At 39.9% G+C, this 13,210-nt stretch overlaps 1 protein-coding gene across 1 annotated transcript in view; it reads right to left on the reverse strand.

Moving 5' to 3' along the window:
- ANKFN1 (ankyrin repeat and fibronectin type III domain containing 1) overlaps nucleotides 1–13,210 on the reverse strand; it is a 138,885-nt gene that overhangs the window by 23,717 nt on the left and 101,958 nt on the right. The window contains exons 12-14 of the mRNA XM_059997018.1: nucleotides 12,203–12,369; nucleotides 9,411–9,561; nucleotides 7,674–7,842 (exon numbers count right to left, since the gene is read on the reverse strand). Coding sequence (XP_059853001.1) covers nucleotides 7,674–7,842; nucleotides 9,411–9,561; nucleotides 12,203–12,369 — 487 coding nt within the window. The remainder of the gene's footprint in view (nucleotides 1–7,673; nucleotides 7,843–9,410; nucleotides 9,562–12,202; nucleotides 12,370–13,210) is intronic.

A 13,210-nucleotide genomic window follows, 5' to 3' on the forward strand; every position in this document is an offset into this window, starting at 1 on the left:
TTCTAAATGTATCAGGACACGGATCCTGCTTTACTGTAATAATGTGTTTACTTGACTGCCTTGGTATTAGACTGTGATTTCTTTGAGGGCAAGAACCGTGTCTCCTGTTAATTTTTATTTCCTCAAAACCTGGAACATTATAACTTCTCAGTTAATGTTTATTGACTGAATGAACAACAACAAAATGTGCACCCTGATCTGAAGAGAGCAGACCCTTCCTCCAAAGTCTCCTCTTTCCCTCCATTCTCTTTTCTCAAGGTGCTTTTGCTTTTCCTGTTTCAAAAGGTGTACTTCAGGTCTGTGATATTTACTGGCCTCTCTACAGGAAAGAGTCACCATTACTTTTTAGCTTACTCTTGACCCTTGTAGCTCCCTGAATGTGTCTTTATGCCTTTCAAGGAGGAATTATATCCTGTTTGCACTTGACAGATGTCCTCTCTTGGCTGGAGAGTGGAGAGAGTGAAGTGTCTCACAGTCTGCCTTTCCAAACCAAGTTGTAAAAAAAAAAAAAAAAAAAAAAAATCAGCTTTTTTCCTTCTTTCTAAAATATGACTGGGAAGATAGTGAGAGGCACTGAAGAATTTCTTTAAAGGAAATACTATCGGTCCCATCTGAATTCTAGAACGCCAGGGTGTCCACAACTTTCTCTTGTTGTGTCTCCTTGTGGTCAGAGCCTTGGATCAGTGGGTGGTCTCACAGTGCCCACACCACCCGTGCCACTCACCACAGTGAGCTATGAGGACCTTTCAACGACAAGGACAGGGCTTCACTTTCCCGCTCTAGTGGTTTTTATCCAGAGCCTTTAATGTTACTTTAACAAATGTTACTTTAACATAGTCTTTTGTGGTTTAGCAATGATACATTTGGTAGCCATCACTGAGAAGGGGAGGGTAGACTGGAAGCTTCTAATTTTTTTCTAATGTGAATCACATGCATTTTACAGGCAAAATGGTATAAGGATACAAAAATGCATTATCCCAGACCACATGATTTGTTATTAATTTACAAACTAAGACTGATTTTCTGTGGTGTTTTCTCTCTCTTTTTTCTGTATAAAATTGTTGGCACCAACACTGGAAGTCAGATTAGGAGTAGAGTAGAGTGGAAAGTACTCAGGGTTAGGTATCAGATGAAACTGGATTTGAATCATAGTTCTGCCACTTACTACCTTCATAATAATCGGCATATAATCCCTGGGAGCCTCCGTTTCCTCATATCTAAGACAGGGGTAATAATATCTACCTAGGATAAGACAACATAATAGTAAACAGTAAAGTGCCCAGCGTAGCATGTGGCACATATCAGATATAAAAGAAATTTTTGTTCACATCCCTACCACGTCCCCCTGGAAAGAATGAGGCATTTAGTAGGTAGAATATTAGAATGGGATTGAGATTAGAATATTCTTCCTAAAGATCTCTAACTCAGTAAAGTCCTAAGCAATCTGGGCCATGTAGCCTAGTTTGGAAGCTAAGGAGCCAACAAGATTACCTCCTAGGGTCAGTTTAGTTCCGTGATTCTTTGCCAAGGTGTCAGAAGGAACCTGGGCATAAGATGCCTCTCTAAAGATTCCTGGTAGTGAATGAGTTGATGTTGGAATTCAGGAGTGGTATCCTAAATCATGAAAAATGGGCATTGGGAATGAGGGTTGAGACCGTGCCATTTCTTATAAGCCTGTGGCCTGGATTCCATTAGGCTCAATGCCTGGATATCCCACAGGCACCTCAAACAAAACTCATCATTTGTCAAACTGAACTAACTCATCATCTCTCCCCTCCCCCCAAACCTGTTCCTCCCCTCTTATTTCCTGTTCTGGTAGATGGCAGCATTATCCATTTCAGCACCCTATTCAGACTCTCTGGCTCCTCCATCTTGCTCTTCAACCACATTAAATCAGTCACAAAGTCCTATTGATTTTAACTTCTAAATTCCTCTTGCCTCTGCCTTCTCTTCTGTACCCCTGCTGTGGCAGTCTTGGTTTGAGTTCTTATCGTTGCCCACCTGGGCCAGTCTCTTAACTGTCTCATTGCCTCTAGTCTCAGTCCTTTTTTTGTTTTCCTGCAATCCATAGAGTTGCTAAAACCTAGTAAGACCATATTATTCCTTTTCTTAAAATCTTTTAATGACTCCTCTTTGCCTGTAGGATAAAATCTAACCGCTTTAGGATGGCCTAGCCCTTTGTGATTTTTACTTTTTTAAATTTTAGTTGTATCTTCTGTCACTCTTCCTCAGATGCCTGAAGCATCTTTCACAATGAACTACTAAGAGTGTACTTAATTGAGCTGCATTTTCCCACGTCTCCAAGCCTTCGTGCATGCTATTCCTTCTGCTTAAAATGATTTTCCTTTTCTACCTTTTCTTTCCTTTTCTGAATGTTTATTTATACTTCAGGGTCTATCTCAAATATTATCTCTGTAAGAAAGGATTAGGTGTCTTTCCTCTGAAATTCAACAGCCTACATCTTAACAGCAGGATTTTCATTGCATTGGGACTATTGGTGTAGACGTCTGTATCCTCCACTGGATTCTAGACTTCTGGTGGGCAGATTGTGTCCTATTAATGTCTCTATGTCCAGCCCCAGCACAGTGCTTTGCATACAGTGGAAACTCAGTAAATATTTGTTGAATGAAGGATGCAGCCAAGCACTGAAGTATGAAATATATACCAGGCTTCAAACTGTTTCTAAAAAATTCCCCAGTTTCTTAATCTTGCTAGTCAAGTCAGTTGGAATCATAGAGCCAAGGAAATTGATAAAAGTCAACTTTCTTCTTCATAGGCCTGCTCTCAATTGTGACTGCCCACAGGGTCAGGGCAGGGTGACCTCCTCAGTGTAGGCTAGGCAAATCCTCAAGAGACCATATCACTGAACAGAGTTTCTAAGGGCTTTTCCTTTCATTTCTGGGAACAGCATAAATAGTGACCCTTGTTGTTCCCTAGGCACATACTTTATTACTGCAGAGGATTGCTATCCTGCTCCTATCCAAAGAGTCGGGGAGTATCAGCTCTTACGCTGTGGAGGGGGAGTGGGTCTGCAGTTGTACCACTTTGCCTCAGCTCAACCCTGCTCATAGAGGTCTCACAGCATCCTCCTGTATGATGGTCTCTCTCTTTCCCCAACAAGTAATCCTATGAAGGAACATCCTATGGGTCTTCCTCAGCCTAGTCTTTACTCCAGGAGACAGAGGGCTAAGCTCCTTTATCATTTTGTCCTTGCTAGATCTAGTTTGTGCTGGAATAGGCACAGATACAGTTTCCCATAGCTGGTTAGCAAGTTATTTATGATTCACTCGGGCCACTGGCAGGAGCATGGTCAGTGTGCCAAATCTCAAATCTTTTCGTTGTATAAGGCGTGACTTATACAAGTCAGACTGAAATATAGTATAACACTTTATTCTGTTATAGGGTGTATATTCCCATAATTTGCACTTTTCAAGTTTTCTTAGAACTCTTATGTTGTTATTACAATTTTCTGAGTTCTGATTGAATTTTCAACAACATTCTCTTCCTCAGGAATGCTTAGTGTATCTATTGACCTTTTACTATGGACCTGTCTGTGGAATATAGAAATCCCTACCTACCTACAAAAACGAGCAAAAATTGCTTAGGTCTTTCTTCGAGGGGCCTAGGCCCACTGTAGCAAGCTCTTAGGAGTTCCTGTAGACGGTATTATGAAGTGCTTGCAGGAAGTAACTGATAATCTGCCTCTTTGGAAGCTCTGATTGCTTGGAAATAAGAGAGAGTTTATCATGGTTCTCACTAAGGCCCAGTAGTATTTAAAAAATTGTTGCTGGTGGTGCTAAAGTACAATAAGCGTAGTACTAGAGTATATTAATTTCCTGATACTGGCAATATTTCCTCCTGATCCCTAGAGAAGACTAATAGGATTGTGTATGCCAGTGGAAACAAGCCCAATCAAGTGGTCTTTTCTGGAAACTTACATGGCCCTCATTAATCAAGTGGGTCACCAACGATATGGTAACAACGGAGAACCAGTAGGATAAGAAGTTATGTTTTACTCTAGGAAAAAACATCTTAAAGTCAGAAACTGTTGAGATCCAGGCTTTGATCTACAGCCTGGTTTTCATAGGTGAAGGATAGTACCTGATGGTCTTATACTGCTTTTAGTATTGAGAAGAGGTTAAGACGGGTCAAAGAGATAGACACTGTTGGATTCTATTACTTTGCTAACCACGACCCTAGTTTTGTAAATTCCTGAAACGTCTTTTGCTCTGTGTTCTAGGCAGCACTACTTCAAGTGTGGTCCATGGATTGGCAGCCTCAGTATCAGCTGAAAGCTTGTTAGAAATGCAAATTCTCCAGCCCCTACTGACTCAGCATTTCTGGAGTGGGACTCCAAGAATCTATTTTAACAAGCTGTCTCAGTGTTTCCTATGTACATTAACGTTTGAGAAGCACTGTTCTAGGGCATCATATCCTGAAGTATGTTTTCTGTGGGTTTTTAACAGGTGCCATGCCTAAAATGCTTCTAGTTGTTGTCATATGAATTTGGAAAATGTTGGGTTAAACCAAGTTAAGCTTTTTATTTTTTTGTGGGGAGGACTGCCAGATTCTGCAGAGCTTTTAATATGTTACTTTACTGCTCAAAAATCTCTATTGTATTTCCAGCACACTTAAAGTAAAATCCAAAGCCCTTATCATGATCTGTGAAGCCGTGCATGATCTGGCCACTGCTGATCTTCTGATATCATTTCCTATCTTTGTTGCTCTTGCTTACGACATTCCACCTACACTGACCTCTTAGCCAGGCACACTCTTACTGTAAGGCCTTTGCACTTGCTGTTTTCATTGCACGGAAATCTTGCATCTCTGCTCAAATGTATCTTCTTCAGTGAGGCCTTTCCAGGTCATCCTATACAAAATTGTAGTTCCTGTCACTTCACTCCAGTCCTTTATCCTGATTTTTTTTTCTTCATAGCTCTCACTACTCTCTGACATTTACAATATTAATGTTTGTTGATTAGTTTACCATTTGTTTCCCCCACTGGACTGTCATTAGCACCATGAGGAGTTTGTTCATTGCTGATACTTCAATACCTGGAATGGTGCCTGGCACATAGTAGGTTACTAAAATATTTATTGATGAATTAGTGAACAAATGAGTGAAGAGAGGAAATTGTAGAATAGTAACAGCAGTAGGATAAAGTGTGGTTGCCCAAGAATAGTGTGTGAGCCTCCCAGAAAGCAAGATAGAGAGGATACTTGCAGGGCTTGGTCCTCCAGGGTCTTGAGAGTCAAGTCACTATTATGACTGATACTAAATCATTGATCATTCCCATTCCCCACTGAGGCACGGGGAAATGAATCTCATGTATTTTTGCCTGTAATCATGGAACAGTAATGACCATTTCACACAGAGTGGACTCCCAGTTGGCTCTCCAGTGAAGTGTTTTCTTTAGTTCTTTTCTCTGTCATTTATCTATCCCTGGGAAATCATTCACTTTCATGGCTTCAGCTGTTATCAGTAGACATTGGCCAAATTTCTGTGTTTAGTACCCAACTTCGTCTTCTGCATTTTTACTGCCAGTTGTATATGTCTACTTGGATGTTGAATTAGCACCAAGATATTCAGAGCTAGAAGTATCATATTCTTCCCCAAAGCATTTTCTTCTCTGATTTCCTTATGTCTGGTTAATGGCAGCGGTATCCTCACAGTCTTTGAAGCTAAAAACCATGGGGGTATTCTAGAAGTCTCTAAACTTTGCCTTTTCTCATTCAAACAGTTGTCCAGTCTTGTCGATTACTTCCAGTGTTTCTTACATCTGTGTTTGTTTCCTTTTTTGTTTTATGTCTACCTGAACACTGGAATATTATAATAACCTCTGAACTATCTTCCCAACCCTGCTTTCAATCCATCTTAAACAGATTCCTCAGCCTGACTCTTAACAGTACTGCCCAGTATGGCTACAGCTTGTCCATACAGCTTTATGTCTACTGTTTCCTCCGTCCATTTCTCAGATGTAGCCAAATTGGACCACTTGTTCTTTTTTCTGATTCTGAGTTTTTCTGTTCTTACGTCTTTGCTTATTCTGCTCTCCCTCTGACAAAAAAGCTTTCATTATCCATGTTTATTAGCATCCTGTCCATTCTTTAACACCCATATCAAATATCCCCTCTCCAAGACGGCTTTTTGATACCTTTTTTGAGAAAACGTGCTTTCATTTCTTTTTTCAGTATCGCTTAACGCGTAAGATTTTGGCACATTATACATCATTTAAAAATTAACTCGTGTTCTTATTTTACTCCTGCCACTGTACTAAAAAGCCCCTTGAGGGCAGAGCCTTAGTCCTAACTCATCTCTTAATCTCCACAGTAGGTACCTAATGTGCAGGTAGTGACTTGAATTGAAATACCTTGACTCAAACTATGTTTTGTAATAGCTATATCATATATATCATATATCAGTTATATCATAGACTAAAAATGTTCATTTGGATGGGGAACTCATTAAATGGTCACATTCACATTCAGGCATTTTGGGAGTGGCATGGCCAATATTATTAATGATTTGACACAGAAAAGGTACAAGAAGGTTAAATGATGGCCGGTGCCACACAATAGAGGACCCAGTACTCTCAAGTCCCAGTCTGCAAGTCTGATTCAGGCTTCTCTTTATAACTCTCCCTGCTCTGGAAATAGCAATTGCTGTTCATCAGCTTTTGGGCATGTAAACTGCTTGGAGCAAAAGGGAAACTGGGAGACTTTATCCATTTATCCTCAAGAGATAAATTCAGATTCAGATGCCCGGGTCTCAGGATGAGACATCAGGCAGTTGCCTTGTCTGTTTCTAAATCTGGCGGCTGGGGAGCAATCCAAAGAGAGTCTGCCCCCATTCCACCCACCCCGTCACTCACCCTTCCACAAATCCTGCAATCCATTTGAACTGATGGAACTCCTGTTAATTGCCTCTTATTGGCCTGTTACAAAATGAAGCATGGGGAAGAGACAAAGCTTCCCTATTCACATTTTCAGTGGGCAGCAGGGGTCTCTGCAAAAATAGAGAACCTGGGGCCCAGGCTATTCATTTTTGAAAGTTAGGACAAGATCTTCCACCATTCAGAATCCCACATTATAATCACAGTTTTGCATCCTGGGAGACCCTGTCAACTTCTCAAATGGTCTGCTAGAAATTGAGTCTATTTAATAAATTAGCACTACTTATAGGCTTTTTTCCCCTTTAAAGTGATACACACTTTACATTTTAATTTCAGTATTTTTTTTCCCATTTGGAGGAAAGAGGGGGTGGGAAATGGGGGAAGAGAGAAGAAAGAAAGAAAGAAGGAAAGAAAAAAAAAAAGAAAAGAAGGGAGGAAGAAAGAGACGGGGCAGTGCTTTTCATGAAAACATTAGTTCTTGTATTTATGTTTTAGGAAAGCAAAGGGGAGGCAAGAACTGCAGCCTGATAACTGAACTTTCTGTTTAGAAGTCCCTCCTCTCCATTGGGCCTTAGCTAGGTTTCAATAATTATTGCTCAGGCACATAGTTTTGGAGCTTTGCTTTCTCTCAGACTTGTACACAGTTCTAGGAAGGGTTGTTGCCAAAGCCGTCATGTGATTTATTGACCCTCCACTGGGACAAGGGGGAACAGATATAACTTTGTGATTTTATTATAAGGAGGCTGGGTTAATATTTCTAGGTGAAACAAGCTACTATACCAAGTTCAAACATCTGAAGAGGGAGGTTAAGAAACCCTGAGTGTGGGGTGTAAGGATTATTCTGTCCTGGGGCTGTACAGACGTCGTCTGAGGCAGGGAGCAGGAGAAGAAAGGACACATTGTGACCCATTTCCAACACCTCCTGTGTGTAGAGGCGGAAGTTCCTTGCCTGCAGAGGGACACGCGCGGAGGAAAAATAGGAGAGTTACAGCATGGCACTTACATAAACAACACCAAACTGGCATAAAACATCTAACAAAATTACACAACTTCAAGCTTGGAATTTTTATACAACATAAATATTAGGGTTCAGTCCATTTAATAATGCTATATAAAATCAAGATTTAAGGCAGTAATGTTCCACATAAACTCTGAAAACAACATTTATGCTTCTTATAAAAGCAGAAAATGATTGCATTCTGTGGGCTTTTCAAAATGATGAATATAATTACATGAAGCAACAAAAATGGATTGAATTAAAAATCCACTAGTTTCAATTTAAGTTGGTTAAGGGGGGAAAATGTAGTTTCTGGCCAAGGACTGAGAAAATTTTACAAGTATCCAAAAAAAAAAAAAAAAAAAGTATGTACTCTTAGGCAGTTAGGCAGCCTTCTCCCAACATGTATACGTAGCCCAAGAGTCACCAGTGAAATATGAGCTGCTTCAAACTTTCTAAGCCCAAGAAACCCTTTAATGGTATCTACTGTTGCAAGTTGAGCTGGTATTTTTTTTCCTCCTCCTGAGTACATGGCCACCCCCAGAATAATCCAGTTACTCCTCTAGTGTCTTTATAGCATCTTGTGCAATTTATTCTTCATCAGTGTTGGCTGTTTTGGACTAGGCTTGCAATATTGACTTGTAATCAGAGCAGTGCCCCAATGGAAGAACACTCTCAGATAGACTCTTGCCTCCATGGGTCAGAGGCCAATTCATAGTTGTCTTTCTGTTATTTAAAGAGAGCCGGTCACTCCTGTTAACAGTCTTCCTGTTTGCAGGCTAAACTTGGTGTATTTTCTGTGTGTATAGGAATAGTAGTGTGTGTGTGTGTGTTGAGTGGGGAGAGATGGTGAATGTAGGTCCAAAAAAAAAAAAAATCCAACTTAATGCTACATGATGTTAGCTTACTAGACAGAACCTGATAAACATTTACTCTTCTCTTCTGTGCCTACAGGGTTTTTGTTTTTGTTTTTTTTTTGAAGTTGCTTATTAGTGGAGGTAAGATTTGCACATCTTGATTTAGACAAGACAAGTGATTTTGACAGCAGATTTTCTGTTTGTGGAAAGATAGCATGGCATAACCTTGGCCACTGCTCTAGACTTAGACTACCAATAGTCTTCTGTTCGTAAGTAAATTATCTGCAAATCTAACCATACACTTATTTATTTACTTATTTGTTTATTTATTTATTCCCCTTGCTTCATGCTATCCTGAAGCTGAGACTTGATGTCTTTCAAGGTGGGTTAGGCAATTATTTTTCCTTGTTTGACCAAACCACAGTGAAGTGGGCTCTGGGAACTTTGGAAGACATCAGTATGGAGGAGCTAGAGAAAAGGTACAGAAGTGCAGCCTGTGTCCACTTATAGGCATCAAATTGAAAATGTGCATGTATGTGCAAAGTGGTGTGTAAATAAATGAACAAAATATGTATACATATATTTTTTTACCTCTTGAGTTTTACCCCATAATGCAGTTTCCATGAGCCATAAAAAGAAGATAAAAATGGTAAAGACTGGTACCTGGTGTAGAGGTATATTGATCTGCTTAAGGAGAGCTTTCACTGCCATCTGGAGCTCGTAGAAGAACAATTGCACAGGGCAGTCAGAAGTATGATCCACACTTTCCATAGATTCAGAGCCAGAAAGCTTTTGGACCAGTTCCCACTCCTCTCTGTATGTTGAGTCAAGTTAAAATTAGAAATATTACAAAAGTTCAGAACACAGCTCAGAACATTTTTACTGCATATGTCCAGAACCTGAATAACCAATTTTTGGTGGTTAAAACTTGATGCAATTCTTGAAATTTGAACTTTTTTGCCACCCAAATGGAGTTTAAAATGAACTCTTTCTAATTTAAGCTTATTTCACCTATCAAACCACATACACCTCAGAACAGCAGGTCTGATTTGTAATGAATCAGTTTTTGAGATTGGAGCTTTGAAATATTTTGTAATAATTTCCTGTCTTCATTTTTCTTTTCCTGAAGATCCCCTGTAAGTTCTGAGACCCTACATTTTACCACAGGGGCATCTGCTGGTTAATTCAGCAGTTGGGTAACCACAGGACTCTGGTCCAACTCAGGCAAGAAACCACATGGCACGTTTCAACCCTGGCCTGTTGTGATCGTGGGTACTATTTTGGTTTCCTTCCCCTTCCAAAAGCTTGAGAATCACAAACAGGAACAGCAGACAATTCCAATAAAAGGAACCAGGGGACACACATCACTGCTTCCATCCTCCTTTCAAACCAGTCATCTGTGTCTTTATTCTGCATGCTCTACAATCCTTCCTAGTGAACTTTTCCAAATGTCCTGCGGAAGGGAAGGGAAAAGAATGGTGGTGGGAGGAAAGCACATCTGGTTTGTCCCCCAAAAGCTGCTCTTCAAAAGGATCTTGAAAAGATCAAGGTAAAAGCCTCTTGGGCAACATTGTTTCCACAGGTATTTTAGCACAAATCTCTAAACACATTGAGTTGGCACATTTTCTAACTCTGCATGGAGCAGCAGTGTGCTCTCAGGAGCAGGCTAGAGAGGAAAGGAAAGCCCTCCTGTTTTGGGTTGGAAAGAGAGGAGGTGCTAACATATGTTCCCACCCTCGTGAAAATCCTCTGAGGGCTCTCCCTGATGGGTTATCCTCACTGGGGCTCCGAGCTATGAGCCAGAAAATGAAATTGATTGTGACATGAGCTTTTCATCAGAATACACTCTCTTTTAACCAGCTACCCTCTTAGAAAAGTTTCTGTTTTCATGATATCAGTTTCATTTCAATTCCCACACTGGAAAAGACTATGGAAAAATCTACCCTTTGTCTCAATAAGAGGAAAAAAAAAAAAAAAGAAGAAAATTAAATCCTGCTTCAATCTGGGCATACTGTTGGCCTCACAAATAATTGAAATCTTTGAGAACCTGCTTGGGAACTATATCTTTTCTTCCGTCACTGATACTGAATTAAATGAGGGGTTCTGACTAGCACGAGTATGCACAAAATCTGAAGGACCACATTGCTAAAATATTATCTGTAATCAAATTAGAAAATAAATTACCAGGAAGAATACCATGAAACATCTACCACTAATCAGTTTAGTCTTTAAGGATGAGGGAGATGGAACTGGCAGAGGGAAGGCTACTGGAGTCTTTTGTAAAAATGAAACTTGGATCCTTGGCAAATGGAAATTAGTTGGTACAACCACTAAAAGATAGAGTCTAAACCTTTAAGGCACAAATGTAGAAAATGGATGAAAGTAACCATTGCAAAATCAACCCACAAATGAGCCTCTTGGGAAGGACTGAGATAATTAATGCTGATTGTAGAAGTGGCCACCAGATGGCAGACTTAAGTCTAGGTGTAGTTGGTAAGTGGAAGAGAATATGGCAGCTAGTGAGTTCTCTGAAGAGACCGGCGTCATCGTCATCTCCTTCATTGTCATCAAGTAGTATTTAATAAACATCGTGAGATACTCTCGTCAAAAAGTTCTTCTCACTTTAGTGACCAAATTTTAAATGACCAAATTAGAGTCTCCTTTGGTTAAGCAAATCTGTAGGTGCAGCCTAGAGCCTGAGGATCTAAATTGTACACGGAAGCTTGACAGACTCTTTTTCAAGTTCTTTTCCTTTTCTTGTCTGTTCTTTCTTTGCCTTTTCTTTTTGTGTTGAACACAGTTCAGTTCATTTTAGTAGACCTTCAGAGGTGTACTAGAGGGCTAGCAGTAAAGCTGAGTCAGATTTCCAAGACTGGGCAACGTTTTCCAAAGTTAACGGTAATTCACCATAATGCCAAATCGTAGAGCAATTTCCAGAAGGTCAGGCCTTGTTACTTCTTTTCTTCCCTAGAGAACCATAAAGAGTGTAGGAAACACACAAAGTCCTTAGGCCAGGGGGTTGGGGTGGGGGGAGTGAGGGTAGGGAGGGTCCTTTAAGGTTAAGGGGAGACCAGTTACTCTACTAGAACCCATTTACACAAGTGATTTTTTTAAATGTGACTTTTTAGGTTGTGGAGAAAAGATATTGGAAATAGCAGTGCTGAAAGAAAAGGGCATCTATTCATTAACCTGAATGTCAGTGGTTGCATAGAGGAAAGTGAAAGGATAGTGTCCCCTTTAAATGGGCCCACTCCTTCCACCAATCAGTACTACAAGCCCTCCTTATCCTAACGTTAAAACCGAGCTATGCCTTTGCCCCAGTGTGCTGGCCCCTGAGGACATCTCATCGTAGAAACTTCACTCAGAAGTAACATTTCAGTTTCCTTCTGGCACATCAAACCCATCACTTAGCCATTGTTTCATCATGAGGAAAATCTAAACTCCTCACAACTTACTTGGAAACGTTATTGTTCTCACGGATCTTCACATGGCAGAGAATGTTAGGCAACTTTTGGGTAACAAGAACTTTGATTTGATCCACAGAGCTACATAGCTTTAGGTAACCCAGATATAATCCAGGAGAGAGACGCTGATGACTCCTTTTGTGATAGGAGAGAATATCCTGTAGGATGAAAAACAAAACAAAAAACACATTAAAAGGCAATCTCTTTTCATTTCTTAGGCACACCATGTCACGAATTAAAGGAGCTGTAGCTAAGTAATTAGTGAGAAACCTTGGATACCACCATGAACGTTGAGAATGTGTTGGTGGTACAGCCAGTCTTACCTTCAGGAGAATTAGCCTCCAAGTCAGGTACTCAGCCTTTAATATATTCTGCATGCTTATTTTCCTCAGATTTCTGTTCCACGAATAGGTGTGTGGGTTGTGATTGGGAATGGTCTGGTTGGTGGTGGAGGCGGATAGATACTAAAGAAAAATAGAATTCATAATTTCTGTCCTTGAAGGGTTTATTGTTTAGCTGGGGGAAAACAAATTGCAAGTGTAAAAACTGACAAAGCAGTATAGGAAGCCTCATTATTTCAGGATAATTGGTGTCAGGAAAAGGATCAAAATTTTATAGTAAGTAGAAAAAAAAGGATTTGATTGTTATCTTGAAAAATCAGACAAGCAATAGCAATAGATTTATTTATCTTATTAACATTCGAGTTATAATCACTAATTCTGAGAATGAAGAGAGAATCAAGTATTGATTCTTGGGTTAACATTTTAGACTAAATTGTATGATAGCTGAAATGCTGTTCCTCATGTTTGACTTTCACAATGTGATCGTGAAGAGGATAATTTTTGCAAGAGTATCTGAAGGCTCCATATATTTTTTTTCCCTTGCATTAAACAAATTTGATATTCAGGTCATTCTCTTATAAAATCCTTGTTCATTGTGTGGTCTTCAGTTGTTAACTGGCCTACCATTGCTAGATTCTCAATTGTCAGTAAATTTGCA

The sequence above is a fragment of the Delphinus delphis genome, chromosome 19, assembly GCF_949987515.2.
Source record: "Delphinus delphis chromosome 19, mDelDel1.2, whole genome shotgun sequence".
In the NCBI taxonomy this organism is placed as follows: domain Eukaryota; kingdom Metazoa; phylum Chordata; class Mammalia; order Artiodactyla; family Delphinidae; genus Delphinus; species Delphinus delphis.